Genomic DNA, 23,080 nt, shown 5'->3' on the forward strand with positions numbered 1-23,080 from the left:
TTAAAAATCTGTTCTTAAAAATGGTTTTCTCACACACTCTCCTCTTTGTATTGTGTTTATAGGGCTTAATTAAAATAAATCAGTAATGGGATAAGAGGGAAGGTTCTGTCATGGATTGGTAACTGGTTAAAAGATAGGAAACAAAGGGTGGGAATAAATGGTCAGATTTCAGAATGGAGAGAGGTAAATAGTGGTGTCCCCCAGGGGTCTGTACTGGGCCCAGTCCTATTCAGCATATTCATAAATGATCTGGAAAAAGGGGTAAACAATGAGATGGCAAAATATGCAGATGATACAAAACTACTCAAGATAGTTAAGTCCCAGGCAGACTGCGAAGAGCTACAAAAGGATCTCTCAAAACTGACTGGGCAACAAAATGGTAGATGAAATTCAATGTTGATAAATCCAAAGTAATGCATGCTGGAAAACATAATCCCAACTATACATATAAAAGTGAGGGATCTAAATTAGCTGTTACTACTCAAGAAAGAGATCTTGGAGTGATTGTGGATAGTTCTCTGACAACATCCACTCAATGTGCAGCGGCAGTCAAAAAAGCAAACAGAATGTTGGGAATCATTAAGAAAGGGATAGATAATAAGACAGAAAATATCATATTGCCTCTACATAAATCCATGGTACGCCCACATCTTGAATACTGCATGCAGATATGGTCGCCCCATCTCAGAAAAGATATATTGGACTTGGCAAAGGTTCAGAAATGGGCAACAAAAATGATTGGGGGGATGGAACGGCTGCCATATGAGGAGAGATTAATAAAACTGGGACTTTTCAGCTTGGAAAAGAGATGACTAAGGGGGGATATGATAGAGGTCTATATAATCATGACTGGTGTGGAGAAAATAAATAAGGAAGTGTTACTTACTCCTTCTCATAACACAAGAACTAGGGGCCACCAAATGAAATCAATAGGCAGCAGGTTTAAAACAAACAAAAGGAAGTCTTTTTTTTTTTTTCACACAACACACAGTTAACCTGTGTATCTCTTATTGCCAGAGGATGTTGTGAAGGCCAAGACTATAACAGGGTTCAAAAAAGAACCAGATAAGTTCATGGAGGATCGGTCCATCAATGGCTATTAGCCAGGATGGGCAAGGGTGGTGTCCCTAGCGTCTGTTTGCCAGAAGCTGGGGATGAGCAACAGGAGATATATCACTTGATGATTACCTGTTCTGTTCATTCGCTCTGGGGCACCTGGCATTGGCCACTATTGGAAGACAGGGTACTGGGCTAGATGGATCTTTGGTCTGACCCAGTATGGCTGTTCTTATGTAACTGGCCTGAACTAGACTAATCTGGCTGTTGCTTCTAAATTCAAACTGATCATGGAGCACCTCCCTCTGCTACTTCACCCACCAATAAGTTCTCCTTAAAAGCTTCACAGCCATAGTGGGAGTGGGAGGAAGGGTGCGGGGGAGCATTGTGCAAACAGTTAAAGGAGTCTTCATTAGGAAAACTGCGACCTGTGAATTCATCTGGCAGTAGCAATTGTGGAAGTGGTAGTGTAGATTTGGCTTGGGTGTTTCCTACCACTGTCCTTTACAGTGGTTTAAAAGCTCTTGAATCCTGTCTGCCTTACAGCTCCACTAGTGGAGTTGGATTGGTGATGAACTATGAGCCTGTTTTCTTAGTATAGACTTTGCTCAACCGGAACTTCATTCTACAACTGGAATGTGAAAGTCAGAGGAAGGTTACAGAGCAGTCCTGAGCCTTCAGTTGAATTTAGACTTTCATTGTAACAAACAATTTAACAGGTTTCATACACAGAATCCAAAGTCACTGTAATTTCTTAACCAAAAATTTAAATGTATCAGTAGTATAAAGCACTGTATCAGCTGACTTGCTTAAAGTTACACAAAGGATACACTTAGCCTCTGGTAACTATAGCAGTGAAGGGGAAAAAAAGATGTCTGACAAACAAAAGTGTGAAAGGTGTTTACTGTTCACGTTTTAAAATAATTTTCTACTAGTATTGCTCATGTACAAACCATAGGGGTTTTTGAAGTCTGTCTCCTATAAAACGTAGCCGTCATTCTTTCTGTACAAGTTGCAGAAGTGATACATCAATAGTTCATGCAGGGAGGAAGTATAACCCACACCTCTGCTGGATGTGGTGCTCTGTCCCATGTAGTGGCACTGAGCCCACTTAGAGATGAGTGAGTTTGCTACAGCCCTAGCTAACAGCCATGTGGCTTTTAGCTCATGCAGCAGAAGCTCATCCACTGAGCTCCAGAGACCCCAGGTTCAATCCTGCCTGCTGATGACCAGGGTCTGTTGGTGTTACAGAAGCATGGTCTGTTGGTGAAAACAGGATCTTAAGTTGGGAGATCTGGATTTTTTTCTGGTTCTGCTATTAATTCCGTGTGACCTGTGGAAAGTGAGGGGTAGAAGTTGAGTTCCCCAGTTTGTAAAATGAGGATACAGTCTGGTGTGACGTTTCCTGAGGGTATCTAGGGTTCTGAGGCACCTCGGTACTACCTGGCCTTGGAGTGAGGAAGCCCTGTCTGTGTCTGCCATGGGTCAGCTCCCCAATTCCACTGGCAACACAAATACTCCTCTTTCAGCCTATGCAGGCTCTGCTGTCCCTCTGGAGGTTAGTGATAGGCACTCTCAAACCTCTGAGCGTCCCCCTGGAATGTCTAGCCCCTATATCACTAGACACTCGCAGTATTCATAGATTCACTTCTCCCAAAGGAACAGTACACCCCAGCTTACTAGATGTGGTTCAGTTCACTGCTCTGCTTAACCCTTAGCACTTAAGAGCAGTTGACAGCGAAAGCAAATGAAAGTTTATTTAACAAAATATAGAAATTCAAGTGACAGCAAGCGGAAATACTGGAAAGAAACGGTTACATATAAAATAAAGTCATAACATGCATTTTAGAACCTAGACTTAACTAAGTACTGTCCTGTCTTGTAGGGGAAGCTCACTTAAAATCCTTTCAGCATATTACAGCCAGGCTTCCATTCATGAGACAAGCCATGTTTTCAGCTTGCTTCCTCTGTGGAAAAGATTCAGGGTGCTTCCCTATAATCCCAGTTATACTCCCCAAACCATTCTTTACTTGGAGACAGGATGCCCCCTACTGGTTATTTTTTCCTGCAGGCCTCTTGTCTGTTTCGCAGCTCAGACTGTAGTTAGGCCTCCATTGTGAAGCAGAAGATAACAGATACAGGATCAGCCAGATACATGACAGATAAACATCTCTTCCATCTTACTTCACCAGAGTGTGTTTATCAGCTTCTGGTGACCTGCCATAATTCACATACTTTAAGAACATAATTATCAATGCAGATACCTAATTCCTTAAACATGATCCGTACATACATTTTTCAATTATTATGATGACCAGTGGGTTCTTGGCTCTTTGAAGAGACCTCACATGCCACCCTTTGGTAAATGTAATATGCATATATCTGACTCAGGGGATTCTTGCAAAATTCTATGACACCCTGTACCCTCTGCCAAGAAGGTCCTGAGCACACCTGGCTCTTAATAAAAAAATAAAATAAAAATAATAATAATAAAAAAAAGACAAATTATTTGACTGAAGAGTGTTATATAAATGTATTTTACTAGGAAATAATCCAGTCACAGGAAAGACATTAAGCACTATATTCTGATGTCAAAAACAAACAAAAATACCATTTGCTTTCTTAGGAGGAAGGGAAAAAGGCATAAAACAAGTTCTTTTAAAGCAGTGTCAGTGGGTGCAGGCTTCTGATGTTGAACAGTGAAAGAAGTAAAAACATGCTGACTGACTTCGTGACCTGCTAATCCTTCCTTCCATTCTTCTGTGTCATGTCCTCCTCCTTTCTGATTTGGCAATTAATGCAAAACCTTGACACTGCCTTGCTTAGGCCTGGGCCATGCATTATTTTGTACCGGTATAATTATTTTGTTTAACGTGAATGTTTTTAATTGAATTAGATATACTGGTACAACTGCTATCATGAATGGTTATATTGGTATAAATGTGCTATATAACAATATAATTTATTCCCCTTCCATTAAATGAATAAGTTATACTGGTGTAAGCATCTTTATACTTGTATAACTGTCTACACTAGGAGGGTTGTACCACTTTAACTATACTGGTATAGTTAGTAGTACAACTTTTGTGTGTAGACAAAGCCTTATTTTTCCTTCTTAATGATTTTTCAGTGATGGTTCTTGTGGTCTACTTTTTTTTTTGGTATTGTTCTGCAATTTAGGCCTATGTGCCAGTGTGGCTTTTGTATGTGGTTAAATGATTGCTTTAATGTAAACTAATTGCTTTATATTTTAGTGAGCAGTTATACGATTACATTAGATCACTCTGGGCTAAATTCTGTATATTAAGGAATTTTTTTTTTTTCAAGATACCATTACTTCACCAGTATTGGACTCTCTAACCCATTGTTTTGAATTACATTTTATGCTGATTTAGTGTATTGTGCACTAAGGAACTATAGTAGTTGGTGGTGTATTGAGAGATTGTCAGATTCCTCCAGCATTTCCCTTTTGTTCTCATTCCCACAAAAGTCTTGTGCTGTTGCTTTTGGAGTTGATCATTGCTGCTGCTGGGTTGGCTAAAGGACATCACTTCTGAGTAAAGTAATCTATGCAGTTGTCCCAGAGGCAGAGTACACTGTTTGTGCCAAGTCCCAGGCCTGGGACCTTTTCATTGCCATGTGGAGCACTGTCTACATATGAGATTTCATGCATGTTTTTTTAAAAATGTTAGTAACATCAACATTTATGGAAAGTTGGGATAATTCACAATAAAACTGTAAGTTTGGATTGGTGCTCTGAGGCAGTGGCTCTCAACCTTTCCAGACTACTATACCCCTTTCAGGAGTCTGATTTGTCTGGTGTACCCCCAAGTTTCACCTCACTTAAAAACTGCTTGCCTACAAAATCAAACATAAAAATACAAAAGTGTCACAGCACACTGTAACTAACAAATTACTTACTTTCTCATTTTTACCATATAATTACAATATTTATATTCCAATTGATTTATTTTATATTTACATTTCAACGAAGTATATAGAGCAGTATAAAAAAGTTATTGTCTGTGTGAACATGTAGTTTGTACTGACTTCTCTAGTGTTTTTTATGTAGCCTGCTGTAAAAATAGGCAAATATCCAGATTAGTTGATGTACCCCCAAGGGTATGCATACCTCTGGTTGAGAAGCACTGCTCTGTGGCAGTACACCAACATCTAAATGTCTACTGACAAAAGGATAACATTTTAATCCTTTTGTCATAACACAAGCTTTATGGGATACTGCAAGAGCTCAAATGTGATGAGGGACTAAGCAGATTATACCATACTGAGACTAATAATTCAGAAAATTTATCTTCAGCCAGATAATACTAAAAGCCCACAAAACTGCTCTTCTACATCTGACTTAGAAAAGTGAACTAGCAGAAATTAGTCCTCAGTTAGTAGAAACTAAGTAACTTCAAATTATGCTTGGAATGCGTTGCTGTTATGAAGGAATTTAAGTAACAGTGATTTCTTTTGTTTTTGTTAACGAAACAGTTTTAGGATTTGAACTGCATATAAACTTTCACATTTACTCTGGCTTTTTTGCTTTAAAGAGCATATTTAATTCTAAAAAGGAAAACTTTGCCAAGCTTATGGGAAAAAAAATTCTCCCAAAATGTTCAGTATTAACATGAAGAGATATGTAGATGGAAGCTTTATAAAGTGATACCCGTGGGAGGGAGTGTGGTCTAGACTCTAGGGTACTGATAGCCAGAATTCTGTAATGCTATTGTGCTTTAGTTTACCTACATGTAAGGAGGAGGAATGTTTATAAATGTTTAAAGCACTTTGCAATCCTCTGAAATGTGCTAGGAAATAAGTTGTTAAATGTGGTGGGCTACAGAAACCTAAAGTGAACAGAATTTCCTTAGTGGACACTTCCTATCTCAGGCATATCGTGCTGCAATTAGACGCAGCACTAGTTGTCTACCTTTAGTACCATGAAGAAACAAGAGGAAAAATCATCTTAATGAAATCCTCTTATATATGCCGGGCATAGCCAAAATATCTTCTCAGTTAGCCAATATATTTTCTTGGGGTAAATGGTTTTGAAAGTTTTTGAGAAATAGTTTAACCTGATTGGTTGCTTGCTTTCCATTTAAGCCTGGGAACAGAGTCTGCAGCTGGTGTCTTGACCATGAAGTTTCGACATGAGAATGTATCCTCTCTCTGTTGGGACTTCTAAACATTGTGTACATTTTTTTCTGAACTCCTTCATCTGTTGATTACTCAGAGTAAGAAAGGTCAAAGTGAACTTAATCTTGGTACCAGATAGGCCTGATAAAAAGATGGAGTACAACCAGCTCATTTATCTTAAGCCAGTGCGAGGCCTTCTCTTATACAGACTGTGGCTGCATCCTGGTCCAACACAGCTCAAGCTATCTGCATGGTTTTTGATTGAGCATTGCTAGTGATGTTCAGTATGCTCCTGGATACCTTACCTGCTTCTTGTAAGTGGGAAGCCTCTGTAGTATATACTACAGGGTGTGGGCTGATGGTGAAATATAAACTTAAAACCCACAAGTCCATTGTCGCACCTCTCAGTGAAGTACCTGCAAAAAACAGTTCAGTAAAGCTTTGCAACTAATCTTCTAAAGGTGTAGGATCCATGTCTTAATGTCAATAGAAGAAAAACTGACATGAACCAAGTATCAGGGGGTAGCCGTGTTAGTCTGTATCTACAAAAACAAGAAGGAGTCTGGTGGCACCTTAAAGACTGACATGAACCAAGCTGCACTAATCCTTTAGTATTTGGATTTCTAAAGGGCTGACCCTAAGCTTCTCCCCAGTACTGCTCAAGAAAACATCTTTGGCCAGTGTCCAAGTCTGAAATTCACCTTTCAAGCTGAAATGCTTCTTAGGTCCACAGGAGATCCTTTTCCTTCACCTTTGGACCCATAGTCCCTCAATCTGGGCTTTATTTAGTCATTCCTTCCCTTATAGTCCTAGGTTAGCTCTGCTTGCTGTCCTTTCCTGGAAGGTGGCATTCCCAGTTTCCTTTTCACTGGCTTTGAGGATTAATGATCTGGATGATGGGATGAATTGCACCCTCAGAAAGTTCACGGATGACACTAAACTGGGGGGAGACGTGGATATGTTGGAGGGTTGGAATAGGGTCCAAATTGACCTAGACAAATCGGAGGATTGGGCCAAAAGAAATCTGATAAGGTTCAACAAGGGCAAGTGCAAGTGCAGAGTCCTGCACTTAGGACGGAAGAATCCCATGCACTGCTATAGGCTGGGGACCAACTGTCTAAGCAGCAGTTCTGCGGGGAAGGACGTGGGGATTACAGTGAAGGAGAAGCTGGATATGAGTCAACAGTGTGCCCTTGTTGCCAAGAAGGCTAACGGCATATTGGGCTGCGCTGTTAGGAGCATTGCCAGCAGATCGTGGGCAGTGATTATTCTCCTCTATTCGGCACTCGTGAGGCCACATCTGGAGTATTGCGTCCAGTTTTGAGCCCCCCAGAAAGGATGTGGACAAATTGGAGAGTCCAGCAGAGGGCAACGAAAATGCTTAGGGGGCTGGAGCACATGACTTATGAGGAGAGGCTGAAGGAACTGGGCTTATTTAGTCTTCAGGAGAGAAGAGTGAGGGGAGATTTGCTAGCAGCCTTCAACTACCTGAAGGGGAGTTCCAAAGAGGATGAAGCTAGGCTGTTCTCAGTGGAGGCAGATGACAAAACAAGGAGTAATGGTCTCAAGTTGCAGTGGGGGAGGTCTAGGTTGGATATTAGGAAACACTATTTCGCTAGGAGGGTGGTGAAGCACTGGAATGGGTTACCTAGGGAGGTGATGGAATCTCCTTCCTTAGAGGTTTTTAAGGCCTGGCTTGACAAAGCTCTGGCTGGGATGATTTAGTAGGGGTTGGTCCTGCTTTGAGCAGGGAGTTGGACTAGATGACCTCCTGAGGTCCCTTCCAAACCTAATCTTCTATGATTCATGGCCTTTGCTGTGCCTTTTTTTTTTCTTCTAGCCTTCTATCAAGTTACAGTGGACCTATGTACCTGACTTAATTTTCTGCTCAAAGTGGTTAGCCACAGGTCCAAAGACTTGCAGGAAGACCAAGCTGCTGTTTGGGAATTCACAGCAAAGGTCAGCAGCATCTAGGTTCATGCTTAAGACTGAGACGGCCCTGCCCAATGAAAATCAACTCAATCCACAAAAGCTTTCTGTCTTTCTGTCTTTCTTTCTTGCTGTAAAAGGGAAATTTACTCAAGATGGACTTCATAAACAGCCACCATGTATTCCCTGTATAACTCTCAAGCCATTGCAGATTCAATGGACCAGGCTTAGCTTGATATAGATTTGGCTTCATGGCACTTATGCAAGTAGTCAGAGAATCCCTTTTCTTGTCCTGGAGCACCACACAACTTATTTTCTGTCCTCCTAGATACAGCTATTTATAGGGTATTCTGTTGACAGAGATTACTGAGAGCATCCACATGACTGAAAAGGGGTCTTTCTTGTAGAAAGTAAGAGAGACTAATTTTAACCAGGTTCTGACATACTTCTCGTGGGGTAGGGGAGGTGGATTAGGTGTTGAAAAGATTGGTAGTAGGAATTTCTTGTAATTTATGTGGGCTTTTTCTCCATTTTATGTTTGTCATATGATTTGCTCTTCTCCTCCCACCACTCCCATCTTGACTCACTAATTGTTACTGTAGCTTAACTTTGGAACAACTTTTACAAATTGCCTGAATGACTAAATGCTCTGATCCCATACATTCAAGCGCTTCGATACCTTGGTGTCACTAAGCAGCAGCAACAGACTGGAAACTGAGCCACTTGTAGCCTGAGGCTAGGTCTACACTACCCGCCTGAATCGGCGGGTAGAAATCGATCTCTCCAGGATCGAATTATCGCATCTCGTTGGGATGCGACAATCGATCCCCGAATCGACGCTCTTACTCCACCAGCAGAGGTGGGAGTAAGCGCCGTCGACGGGGAGCCGCGGAGGTCGATTTTACCACCGTCCTCACAGCGGGGTAAGTTGGCTCTGATAGGTTGAATTCAGCTACGCTATTCGCGTAGCTGAATTTGCATATCTTAAATCGACCCCCCCCGGTAGTGAAGACCTGCCCTGAATGTTGCATTCAGCACTGGTTTAGGAAGTGGCCTAAAGAAAAAAGAAAAGGAATGTGATTTTAAGATGTTGCCAAAATGAGCAAAAATAACTTTTTAAAATGTCACTGCTGATGTCAGGTTAAGTAGGTGTAAATATTAAACATGATTTAATTTTCTGAGATTAGTGATTTTGAATGAATGGTAATAAGAAATGCAGGAATCTAATTTCATAGGCATATTCTCTGACCCCCAATGTTGGAAACCAGGGTCTCTTTTGATTTGATACTTAGTGTGCTAAATATCTGTGTAACCTGCCTTCTCTCATTTCTAGTGAGAATAGGTGTATGTGGGTCAAGAATCATGTATGGTACAAGGGTTTTAGGTTCAAAAGAAATGATTACTCAGGGCTGCATATCTTTTGTCATTCTGAAACACCATACAGATTCCCCTACCTACACTAAATAAAACTAGTAAACAAAACTGTCTGGTTTAACAGGAGGAAGGGCATTGGAGGTCTGTCAGCACCAGAGTGATTTTGTTTTTGTTTTGCCTGTCTCTTCACTGCAAAATATCTGGTTCCAGCCATAGCTGAAGTGCAGTTTATGCTCTAACTTATACCCCCCAGCTGAGTAAACTGGCCCAGGCTTAAAGCACTCCAAACCTGGATTGGATGTTTTCTATATGGATGGTGGGGGGCAGGAGACGGGGAAGGTTGTGCTAAAACCTGCGTAAGAGCCGAGTTAACATTGTAATGTAGGCCTATCCTTGCAAATGCTTCAACAACATTGCAACTGATACTATCTACAAATTTAGCTGTGAAACTTGTTTGACTGCTCTTATGTATCTTCCTGCTCTGCTGCATGTGTACTCTGCAACTGCAGCATTGGGTATCTTAAAGCTACACACCACAAACAAATATTTAATTTAAAACAGAGATATAGAGATAAAGATTTATAGTTGTATAGGTTTCTCTGTGGTAGATTGTGGTGTGACACAGTATAATGCAAGAATGCAAAGCAAGCTTGTAAATGAATAGGCTACTTAAAATAGTTAATTATGTGTCTTATGAGTGGAACCGTCATGGAAGGAGCAAAGAAGAGGTCCAGTCATGAAGACAATCTTGAAGGGAGGATAGGGAATTCAGTGAGTGTACAAAAAAAAGTTGGAGTGCCCAGCTGCAGGGAAGTATGGCAACGTACACAGAGAGGTATATAAAACTAAAAATGTGGTCTTTTTTTTTTTCCCAGAGAAATAATTCCATGAGTTCTGGTAACTGCATAAACAGCTCAAACTGTGCTCTAGAGCAGTGACTCCCCACCTCTCCAGACTACTGTACCCCTTTCAAGAGTCTGATTTGTTTTGTGTACTCCCAAGTTTTACAAAATCAAACCTAGAAATACAAGTGTCACAGCACACTATTACTGAAAAATTGCTGATTTTCTCATTTTACCATATAATATACATCCATTGGAATATAAATATTGTACTTACATTTCAGCGTATAGTATATAGAGCAGTATAGACAAGTCATTGACTTTATGAAATTTTAGTTTGTACTGACTTTGCTGCTGCTTTTTATGTAGCCTGTTGTAAAACTAGGCAACTATCTAGAGGAGTTGATATACCCCCGGAAGACCTCTGCGTACCCCCGGAAGACCTCTGCATACCCCCAGGGGTACTTGTACCCCTGGTTGAGAATCACTGCTCTAGTGGTCTGAAGTCCACAGAGCCAGGGCTAAAATTATGGCTCCAAACTTCGGTTTCTTTTCTAGATGCCTTTGTATACTCTGAATGCAGTATACTAGCGCTTCTCGGCTCTCCGAGCTCTGGTCCAGCGTAGTATCTGTTCCTATGAGCCATTCTCAGTAGGTAGTGAAATTATGCTTTACGTTCTTTGATTTAGGTCTTCTCTTTATGTACAGCCAGATTAACAATAATTGAGGCTACAAAAATTACAGGATATAATGTGCATATGCATATCTCTGAAGAGAACAAGGTGCTTATTTAGTATCAAGCCTTTAGTCTATATTAAGCTTGATGTTTTATGCAGCCTAGTGCAATCCCGGTTCTGAAAACTACAGATGTGATGTATGACTTTTGAGATTATCTCCTTATTGCTACTTTAATCCAAACACTGAATAATATGTGCTCCAGCAAGGCCTGAAAGTTTAAGTACCATGTGATAACATAATCCTGCTTTGAAATTCAAGACAGGATAAAACAAACATAAATGCATCTGGGTTTACGGTAGAGTCCTTTCTTCTCATAAATTCAAACTCAGATTTGCAAAGAAGGTGAGAATTTTTGGATGGCATCCTTTAGAAATACCATTATGCCTTTAGGTAAATAAGAGTTCCTACAAAAGCCTATGAGGAACCTTTAGTCAAATAGCATAAACATTTGAGGCCCGAGAGCAGAAATGTCAATGTGCTTTGTTTACTTTTGAACATTCCAAAATCTGATATGAGGATCCTAGAGGATCACTCCCCATAATTTTATGCCCTCTCTCTGGTCTTGAATCAGTTTGTCCTATGTCAGGCTCCCCTATCTCTGACCAACTGAAGAAGTGATATAGGGTGACAAGTGCCACTACCTACCCGTGGGTCTGATCATGCTTCCTGTGATGAACTCTGTATCCAAGCTTTGGTTTTTGTTTGGCAGACAAACTGTTACTGCCCTCTTGCGTTATTATCTTGTTTTTGGTGCATATTCTGCTGTAGCAAGAGTGAGTAACTCTCTTGACTTGAACATGCGCCAACCTGCCAGAAGGGTCACACTCTGACTCTGCTCCTGACCCAAGGCTGCTGTCATTGCTGTTTGGTCGGAACAAATCCTAATATTTGGTCTGAACCAGAGCCAGAAAAAGTTTTTCTCCATGATGGACTGATAAGCAAACCTTCATTCTTTGAGGCAGACCCAGTGACACAAAAATAACCATGAATCTAAATTAGCTTCCCAGCCTAAATTGACCAGTAAGAAATATATCTTATTCTCATCTCATTACCCTTCCCTTCCCTGCCAAAAGAAATAAATGTGATGTGTCAAAACAGCTTTCTGATTTCATTTGTAAGGTTCTGGAGTGAAGGAGGCTGGCTGTTTCCAAAGTTGTGTATTTCCTATACTTCTCAAGTCTTCTGTAGGGTGGGTTGTGGGGAGAGATTCCTTAAATTGATGCCAGTCTACATATTTACATTTTTTTAATCTGATGTTCTCATTTACTGTATCGAATAATATGGTATGATCTTTTCTGAATTGACCAACCTTCTTGAAAACATGTATACCATCATTTCTCCCCTGGAGAAAAGTGCCAAGAAGAGTCACTCTGGATCTTGCTGTTGTGTATAAAGCCCTTAACCTAGGTCTGAGACACTCTGGAGAGTGCTCCTTTTCTCCACTCACCCTTTCAAGGCAACCTAGATTGGCTAGGTTGTCGATGGAATCTTGAGACTGAGATCAGAACTGGGTATGGGTAAAAGCTTTACCTTTGGTTCATGGACAGAGGCTGTGTCTATACTTAAACCTGTGCAGCACTTCAGTGTGGACGCTCACTACAGTGATGGGAGGGGTTCTCCTGTCACCGTGGTTAATCCACCTCCCTGAGAGGCAGTAGCTAGGTTGACAGTAGATTTCTTCTGTCAACCTACTGCTGTCTACATTGCGGATTATGTCAAAATAGCTACGTCTTTTGGGTGTGAATTTTTCACATGCTTGAGAGACATAGCTATGCCAATATATGTTTTCAGTGTAGACCAGTCCAGAGTCTGTGCAATTCCTTCTTAGTCAGTCTGCCAAACTTCATTTGCAACTATTTTCAGGGCTCACTAAAAGGCACTTCTGTTTGGCTATTTATAACCAAGGCCTACCAATTTAATGACTGTGAAAAACATGTCACAGACCATGAAATAAGTCATTCCCTGTGAAATCTGATCTCCCCATGCTTCTGGGGGCGCCCCAGCTGTGGGGACTCCTAGCTGCTAGTCAGGGCTGGGCTGAGGAGGGACAGGACTTGTTCTTCCCCTGCACCGTCGCTCTTGGTGGGAAGATCAGACATACCTCCAGAGGCAGCACAGAAGTGAAGGTGGTAGAACCTCACTTCTGCGCTGCAGCAGCCCTGGAGCTGTGCTTGGGGCTTTCGTGCCCTCCCCCTCCCCCCCAACGGCTCCTGCTGTGGCTCAGGGCGCCTGGTCACGGGGCTTCTGCCCCCTGTGGCTCCCGGAGCGCCCATGTGTGCTAATCCATCACTGGCTGGGGCTAGCAGCTAGGAGTCCCTGGCTGGGGTGCTCACAGCAACACGGGCAGATCAGCTTCACATCCATCTCTGTGAGCCTCCTCCCATTTCAGGAACCTTCGGGGCTGCTGCGCAGCTGTGAAGGCATCACAGAAGTGAGGTGGCAATCCCATGACCCCCCTATAACAGCTTTGTGACTTCCCCCTCCCTCCCCCCTTGATCACCTTTTAGGTCGGAACCCCATGGTTACAACATCCTGAAATTTCAGATCTAAACATCTGAAATAGTGAAATTGACAATTTTAAAAACCTTCTGACCATGAAATTGACCAAAAATGGACCTTGAATTTGGTAGGGCTGTACTTGTGACCATATTGTCCCCATCCCTGTTTGTACTATCATAGTGCCTACTAGCCCTAGTTATTGACCAGCACCCTATTGTGCTAGGTATGTCCTTAGAGACTTTTGCCCAGTTTTGTTGGTATGGCTGGCTCCTCTAAGAATTAAGCTTCGTTTAATTGGATTTTTTTTTTTTTTTAAAGTTAGGTTACTACGGAAAATATCCCAGATACTGCTTTTGGAAAGGGTGCTTCATAAGCTTTAGTTCCTATATTTGAAAGCGATTTTGAACTTGAAGCTGAAAGGGGAGTTATGGGGAAAGTTGAAGTTTCTAGTTAACATGTTATCTTCAATTTCATATTTAATTGGTTGTATTTCTTTCTCAGATCTGAGAGCCCTATAATTAACTGTATTTTTGTCTGTTTTTTTCTTACATGTGCCCCTTCTCATTTGTCCCTGATGATGATTCCTCTGGGAACTGCAGAAGCCAGCCAAAGGTAAGTTTCTGATTTCACTTTAAACCAGTGTTGTGAAAAGCTGTGGTATATTACTTGTTCAGCCTTCAAATATCCAAATATTTACTATTTTGTTTAAAAAGTGCAGTTGATCAGCTGTTGTTTCTCAAAAGAAAAACAAAAAAGCTCCAAACCACACATTCCTCAAAAAATTTCCTTGCTGCAGAGTCTAGCCAAAAAATGAGTCTCAGAAACAAGTGAGAACATAGTTGCGTATTAAGCATTGAGGACTGTGAATGAATGGACTGCTTGTCTTAAAGCATTTTCTGGTATCTGCATTAGAGCAAAGTCATTGCTGCTGACTTATGTTCCCTTCATTTTTTGCATTTTATATGCAGATGCTTCTTATCTCCTTTTCCCACCTCTAAAAATGTAGTTTATTGGCATGTTTATATACTCCTGGCTTATTGTTTTAAACAACTTGTAAATGGGACTGATAAAATAAACCATATAAAAATTACAGTAAAGTAAATTAGCTTGAATTTGATTAAGCGCAAAAATAGAAAGCAAATGAAGGTGTCTTGTGGAGGATGGTTAGAATGGCAGCAGAGGCATATATATCAGCTAACCATGGCTAACAAAACAAGGATACCTTTTTTGGTTTGATTTGACTACAGTTTTTATAAGATGTCCTGTTTTTTTTATTACAGGTTTTTGCTTACGATCACTGTTTCTGGTCTTTGGATGAATCTGTAAAAGAAAAATATGCAGGTAATATTTACTGTAGTTTTGTGATTGCACTCTGTTTACGTGACAGCTATGAAAAGGAAAGTATTAAGAAATCAGTTTGCAAACACCTAGAAGATAACTAGGTGATAAGGAACAGTCAGCATGGATTTGTCAAGAACAAATAGTGTCAAACCAATGTGAGAGCTTTCTTTGACAGGGTAACAAGCCTTGGGGATGGGGGGAAGTGGTAGATGTGGTAACAAGCCTTGCGGATGGGGGGAAGCGGTAGATGTGGTCAGTCTGTCTGTCTATCTAACTTTAGTAAGGCTTTTGATACTGTCTTGCATGACCTTCTCATAAACAAACTAGGGAAATACAACCTAGATGGAGCTACTGTAAGGTGGGTGCATAACTGGTTGGAAAATTGTTCCAAGAGAGTAGTTATCATTGTTTCACAGTCATGCTGGAAGGGCATAACGAGTGGGGTCCCACAGGGATCAGTTCTGGGTCCAGTTCTGTTCAATATCTTCATCAATGATTTAGATAATGGCATAGAGAGTACACTTATAAAGTTTGTAGACGATACCAAGCTGGGAGGGGTTGCAAGTGCTTTGGAGGATAGGATTAAAATTCAAAATGATCTGGAGAAACTGGAGAAATGGTCTGAAGTAAATAGGATGCAATTCAATAAGGACAAATGCAAAGTACTCCACTTGGGAAGAAACAATCAGTTGCACACATACAAAATGGGAAATGACTGCCTAGGAAGGAGTACTGTGGAAAGGAATCTGGGGCTCATAGTGAGCTACATATGAGTCAACAGTGTAACACAGCTGCAAAAAAGGCAAACCTCATTCTGTGATTTATTAGCAGGAGTATTATCAGCAAGACACGAGAAGTAATTCTTCTGCTTTACTCTGCACTGATTAGGCCTCAACTGGAGTATTGTGTCTAGATCTCGGTGCCACATTTCAGGAAGGATGTGGACAAATTGGAGAAAGTCCAGAGAAGAGCAACAAAAATGATTAAAGGTCTAGAAAACATGACCTATGAGGGAAGGTTGAAAAAATTGGGTTTGTTTAGTCTGGTGAAGAGACGACTAAGAGGGGACAGGATAACAGTTTTCAAGTACATAAAAGGTTGTTACAAGGAGGAGGGAGAAAAATTGTTCTTCTTAACCTCTGAGGATTGGACAAGAAGCAATGGGCTTAAAATTGCAGCAAGGGCGGTTTAGGTTGGACATTAGGAAAAACTTCCTAATTGTCAGGGTGGTTAAGCACTGGAATAAATTGCCTAGAGAGGTTGTGGAATCTCCATCATTGGGGATTTTTAAGAGCAGGTTAGACAAACACCTGTCAGGGATGGTCTAGATAATACATAGTCCTGCCTTGAGTGCAGGGGACTGGACTAGATGACCTCTCAAGGTCCCTTCCACTTCTATGATTCTATGATAATTACAATCCTGTATTTGGTAAAGGGAAAAGACCATATGGCATGGAAAACCTTTTCTTCATGTGGTTGCCCATTGTCAAGAGAGAAGGCAAAGTCTTAAAACTGTTACCTTAATCCTTCTTTCTTTCTAGCCAAACATAATGTTTAGAGTAGTGGCAGCCAATAAACACGCATTACAATCTATATACAGTATAAGTAATTGATGAATGTAACTAATTTGCCGTTTTGATTCATACGGATATCTCCATTAAAATACTTAATCCAGATATATGAATTAAAACATTTCTATTCCTATTTCTGCCCATAATTTGAGGATCAATGCCAAGTTCACCTTTGTGGTAAAGCTTGCCCCCACTCAGGCCAGTTCAGCAACACACGAGTAATTTCCCTGTAGTACCTTTCAGAATTGGGACCTAATTCTTTAGTGGTTTAAGTTGCAGTGGTTTAAAAGGTCCAATCCTGCTCCCACTGAAGTCAATGTGAGTTTTATTGATCTGAATGGGAGCAAGACTGGGCCTTATATACCCAAACATAGGTCCTGATCCTACAAATCAGTGCTGTATGTGAAGAGAAGAAGTACAGTATAACTAAATTCATGGACTACTTTGGTCATCGAGTGAAAGAAATTTTTCAGGGAAGGGAAAACTTTTTGAGAGAGGAGTTCTGAATATTTGATGTATGATTTAAAGTATCTTGCCATCTGCCTATGTGTTGCATAATTATCAGAATGACACATTCTTGGACAGTTAACAAGACTTGTGGATGGGGAGAAGCAGTAGATGTGATGCATCTCAAATTTAGTAAGGTTTTTGATACTGTCTCACACGACCTTCTCGTAAACAAACTAGGGCAGCGTAGCATAGATGAACCTACTATAAGGTGGGTGGACAACTGATTGCAAAACCGTACTCAAGAGTAGTTCCTCAGTGGGTTCATAGGAAGGCTGGAAGAGCATATCGAGTGGAGGGCATATCAGGGATCTGTCCTGGTTCCAGTTCTATTCAATATCTTCCAAAATGATTTGGATAATGGCATCGAGAGTACCCTTACAAAGTTTGCACATGATACCAAGCTGGGAGAGATTGCAAATATTTTGGAGGACAGGATTAGAATTCAAAATGGATCTTGACAAATGGTCTGAAATAAATAGGATGAAATTTAATAAGGACAAATGCAAAGTACTGCACTTATGAAGGATGAATCAGTTGCACAAATACAAAATGGGAAATGACTGCCTAGGAAGGAGGACTGCGGAAAAGGATATGGGGGCTATAGTGGATCACAAACTAAATATGAGTCATCAGCATAATACTGTTATAAAAAACTTATCATTTTGGATGTATTATCAGTAGTGTTGTAAGCAAGACGCAAGAATTCTTTCTACTTTACTCAACAATGACCAGGCTTCAACTAGAGCATTGTGTCCCATTCTGGGCACCACATTTCGGGAAAGATGTGGAGAAAGTCCAGAGGAGAGCAACAAAAATGATTTAAGGTGTAGAAAACATGACCTATGAGGAAAAATTGAAAAAATTGGGCTTGTTTAAAGGAGAAGAGACGACTGAGGGGGTACATAACAGTCTTCAAGTAGGTAAAAGGCTGTTATAAACAGGAAGGTGATAAGTTCTCTTTAACCGCTGATGGCAGGACAAGAAGTAATGAGCTTAAATTGCAGGAAGGGAGATTTAGGTTAGGCGTTAGGAAAAACTTCCCAACTGTAAGGGTAATTAAGCACTGGATTGGACTACCTGGGGAGATTGTGGAATCTCCATCATTGGACGTTTTTTTAACAGGTTAGGGTTAGGGAGTGGTCTGAGTAATACTTTGCCCTGCCTCAGTGCAAAGGACTGAATTATCCTCTGACTTTATCGAGGTTCCTTCCAGTCCTACATTTCTATGATTCTGTGATTCACTGTATTACTGCTTTAAACAAAATGAAATTGACAAACTTTCCTCCACTCTAGCTGGAAAAGAGGCAAACAAAAATTTTAAGGGTGGCTAGGTTTACACATACTGTTACAGTAGAAAAACTATCCTATATTTTGTTGATCCACATGCCTTATACTGTAATTCTCTCCAACAAAATTATGGTCTCTTCTCTGCAAAGATTTAATAACAGTGATATGGCAAAGTCTATTACTAAATTTTCACTTATATTACAGAATACTGTAAAGTACACTTACTAGTAGTCCATAAAGTATTACCTTAAATTTAAAATTAAACTGCAATTGTCAAAATAAACGAATGAGGTACATTTTGTGGGTCTTTCTTTGTTTTGCTGATGCACAAAATTCTGTAATTGTCAATAGATGGTAGTTGAGGTTCTAGTGGGTCTGTGGATTGCTAATATTGTGTTCATAGAAAACACAGATACAGAACCAGTTTCTAGCTTAATTTGCAGCAATATAAATCAGGAGTAACTCCACGGACTTCAATGTAGTTATTCCAGATTTATATCCATTGTCCCTCTCTCAAACACCCTACTGTCTAATTGAGATACATTATGAAAGATGTAAATCTTTCATACAGTTAGTTCTTTTCGCCTGATTTGGAGTCTGAAAGGCATGACTGTAAAAGCAGTTATCATTTTTCCCTGAACGTCAGCTTTTATTTTATTTTTAGGTCAAGATGTTGTTTTCAAGTGCCTTGGAGAGAATATTCTTCAGAATGCCTTTGAGGGCTACAATGCATGTATCTTTGCCTATGGACAGACTGGTAAGTCATTGCAGAGTGTAAAAAGTGCTGTTGATGAGAAACGTGTTGTGACAGAAATAATTGTTCTTGGGTTAGCTTTTTGACATTGCTAGGTTTTTCCCAATATAGCAATGTAGATAAGATGTGGGCTTTTTTCTGTTTGTTTTGTGTTGGGGCTGAGATCAGAAGGCATTTTGGAATAACATTGCTAATTTCTGATGCCCTGCTACCCTGCTTTCCCAAGCTGTGGATAAGTGTTTCCTGAATGTTCTGGTTCATGAATGTCCTTGGGTTTGTTGTATCTTTAATATTCTGTAATGGAAGATCTCTGACTCTGCATTTAGATAGTCATTGCTCATCATTTTTTAATTTGATAAACAAAGATGGCTTGGCTTGTTCAATTGGCTTACTTGAACTGTGTAGTTATGAAACTCAGGTAGGCATTAAATTGATGTCCATGATAAGGATGCATCTCTCTAAGTGCTTTCAATCAATTTAAGTAGCTTGGCTTTTCCTTTTCAGCTTGATTTAATAAGTAGGTTGTCCTTTTATTGGTGTCTTGGTTCCTTTATATATAGAAAATTGTGTTTAAAGAATATTCAATGAAAAGTTCCAAACCATTATTTGCCCTTTACTTCCCCCTTATTCCCATCACCTAAAAAAATCTGTTGTAAAAGCAATAACACTAGTTTCAAATGCACAGGGTCTGGAAAATCTTACACAATGATGGGTACAGCCGACCAGCCTGGATTAATCCCGAGACTCTGCAGTGGTCTCTTTGAAAGAGCACAGAAAGAGGAAAACGAAGAACAGAGTTTCAAAGTGGAAGTGTCCTACATGGAGATTTACAATGAGAAAGTTAGAGATCTCCTTGACCCCAAAGGGTAAGCAGTATACATATAGAGGATGCTTGACCTTGGACAATGTAACATGTTCTTGTTTCCATGAGCTACGGCTGTCTCCCTACCTTGCCCTAATGGACTCCCTCTCAGGCATCCTATCAGGGTACAAGACTTATCCCTGTTATGGGATCGTGTTGTCTTCCTGACTGCCCCCTAGACCCCCCCCCCCCAAATAGCTACTTTATTATTATTTAAAGGCCCAATATATGCCAAACACTTACTCTCATGCTCACATTGATTTTCATGAAGTGAGGTACGGGGAAATGCCAACACTGTAGGTATAGACAAGTGGGTTTTTTGTCTAGAGCACTATAACACTAAAGCATTCCTGCTTTGAATGGTAGCTAGAGGGTCTTGTTATCTTGTCTATTCCTTTGAATGGTAAGTTGATAAAAATTGTGGTTTTACTAAAAACCTTATTGTACTTGGATAGCTGCACTTTTATAAGTACAAATCTTTTTTTATTTTTTTTTTTAAACAGAAGCCGTCAGTCATTAAAAGTTAGAGAGCACAACGTCTTTGGTCCTTATGTAGATGGACTATCTAAACTGGCTGTCGCCAGCTACAAGGTAAGGGACAATTTTAGGGACGGAATAGATCTTGAAACTGGTAATTCTTATAGTCGCTGCTCAAGTATTGTTAATAGTAGCGAGATTATTTTTATATTATGTTTCTGTAATTAAGGGATTAAGAGAGAATATGCTTAAAGAAATCCTTTATGAAAGTCTTAAACATGTGAGTACTGCTCTTACCACCTAACATTGGGAAGAAGAAAAAAAAGGAAATGGAAGATTTACAAGGCTGATTTAATAGTTCTTCCTTACTGCAACCTTAACTCGTAGTCTCAGTAACCTAGGCTATACAAACAAAAACAGTTTGGACATGTAACAGGCTCACAAGGAAGGGTGGTAGGAAGCCTTTGCTGGAGAAAGTAATACCCAGCTATGTGCTTTGAGGCTTGGTTAGGTCATTTCATCTCTCTGTACCTCCATTTCCTCAGATGGGAACAAAGGATTAACTAGTTAGTAGTTGTAAAGCACTTAAGATCCTTGGATGGAATGTACTAAATAAATGAAGAGTATTATTGATGATCATGTAGCAACCCTGTGTTCAATCTAAGTAATTCAGATTCTAAGGATTGTGCAGCACAATGTCTTCGTGGAGCTATTTGATATGCTGTCAGAAAAGCTAGTAATTATAAGATGGAATTACAAAACTCTTATGCCTCTAAGCAGACACACTTGTAATACAGAGGTTGGTTCATGAGTACTGTTATGAGCACCCTGTTAATTCTTCCAGTCCTTACTACTACTTTCTATAAATAAAATTATTTCGTGTACATTTTCCATACGCACTACACGGCAGTCTTGCAAAATTCCACACACACACAGCGCAGGAAAGCATTGTGGTTTTGTTTTGCTTTTTCCTTCCCCAGCATCATCCTGCTAAAGGTTGGGTGAATAGATTTTGTGTAGGGGCAGTAAGTCTGTGACCATTTTGCAAGATTGATGTACAACATGCAGCTCCTATGCCTCAGGGTGTCTCTGAAGCCACTGATGAATTATGGCATTCTAGGACTTCCCAAGCTTTTGTCCAGGAGAGAAACATCATAATCTGTTCTGTTGATTGTTTTGCTTTTATAAAATGTAAGGTTCTAGGTATGAATTAAAATGCATGTTAATGAAAAGCTCTAACTACTGAGTGAGCTAAAGTGCTGCACTATTGAGGGGAGGGATAGCACAGCAGTTTGAGCATTGGCCTGCTAAACCCAGGGTTGTGAGTTCAATCCTTACGGGGGCCACTTAGGGATCTGGGGCAAAAATCTGTCTGGGGATTGGTCCTGCTTTGAGCAGGGGGTTGGACTAGGTAACCTTCTGAGGTACCTTCCAACCCTGATATTCTATGATTTCACAAATGGAATGCCATTTTACTTTGTTCATTGCAGTAAATTAATGTTTTCTTCAGCCAGCCAACCAATAAAAAGGAATACAGTATCCCCCACCTTGAGACCCTAATAAAGTTAATGGGTAACATACAAATAGTGATGTTGTTTAAATTGCATTAGGCTCAGTGACTGTTTACTGCTTACTCTTTAACTTAAAATAGTACAATATTGTGATTTCATCTTTAGAGACTTAAAAAAAAAAAAAATCCAACCCAGGGAGATACTTGTCTATTTTACGTTTAACAAAATTATTTTTACTATCTATTGAAGTAGTTTAGTGAAAGCAATGTTTGTGCAGATAGTGCCTAGCACATATTATTAAAGGCCTTACGATTTTATTTAGGACATAGAGTCTTTGATGTCAGAAGGTAACAAATCTCGAACAGTGGCTGCAACCAACATGAATGAAGAGAGCAGTCGGTCACATGCAGTCTTCAAAATCATCCTCACACACACACTGTATGATGTACAATCAGGGGTAAGTAATAGCAGAAGATTTGCAGGTAGAGACTTTGACCTCTGATGTCTAATCCAAGCTACAGATTCTAATCATGGCTTTTGTAACATGTTCCAATAGACTGCTGTGCTTGTGCACATATGTAATGAAGCTAGGTTTATTTAGATGTTTTGATGGACATGTAAGATTGAAATCTGGCTTTTGAAATGCAATGATATAAGGATGCAAGCCCAAAGCTGCAGTAGATTTAATGAGGATTCCTCAATCCTAATATCTGAAGCAATAAAACATGTATTTTAAAACAAGAGTTTGTAATATAGATTTTGGGGCTAGATGGAAAGTAAAACTTCTGTGAAACTGACTCAGCATCCTCCAGATCCCTCCTTAAAGCACCCCTTTGCCACGGTGCCCATAAAAAGTTTGACAATGGTCAGGCTGCTGATGTGCTGAAACCAGTGCCTATCACGCTGACCAATATTGTCTGTTTTCTTGTACTCCCCTATTGGTCAGTCTGTATCCATCTGTTGCCTCTTTTCTTATGTTTAGATTGTAATCTCTTTGGGCACAGACTGTTGTTTTGTGCTGTGTTTGTACTGCACCTAGCACAGTGGGGTCCTGTTCCATGACTGGGGCTCCTAAGCGCTACAGTAATACTAGTGTAATAATAATAGTGTGTGTGTGGGGGTGGGAAACTGAAGTGTTGGAAGAGTGTTTGAATGTAAAACTGGCTTTGTCCTTTACGAGAAAATATTTG

At 40.2% G+C, this 23,080-nt stretch overlaps 1 protein-coding gene across 3 annotated transcripts in view; it reads left to right on the forward strand.

Moving 5' to 3' along the window:
* The window catches only part of KIF13B (kinesin family member 13B), a 187,619-nt gene that overhangs the window by 55,540 nt on the left and 108,999 nt on the right, over nt 1–23,080 (forward strand). For all 3 annotated transcript variants that reach the window (XM_034766725.1, XM_034766728.1, XM_034766726.1), the window contains exons 3-8: nt 14,177–14,189; nt 14,858–14,918; nt 18,951–19,043; nt 19,726–19,906; nt 20,406–20,493; nt 22,213–22,347. In XM_034766725.1, the coding sequence (XP_034622616.1) occupies nt 14,177–14,189; nt 14,858–14,918; nt 18,951–19,043; nt 19,726–19,906; nt 20,406–20,493; nt 22,213–22,347 (571 nt within the window). The remainder of the gene's footprint in view (nt 1–14,176; nt 14,190–14,857; nt 14,919–18,950; nt 19,044–19,725; nt 19,907–20,405; nt 20,494–22,212; nt 22,348–23,080) is intronic.

Source organism: Trachemys scripta, chromosome 3, assembly GCF_013100865.1.
Source record: "Trachemys scripta elegans isolate TJP31775 chromosome 3, CAS_Tse_1.0, whole genome shotgun sequence".
In the NCBI taxonomy this organism is placed as follows: Eukaryota; Metazoa; Chordata; order Testudines; family Emydidae; genus Trachemys; species Trachemys scripta.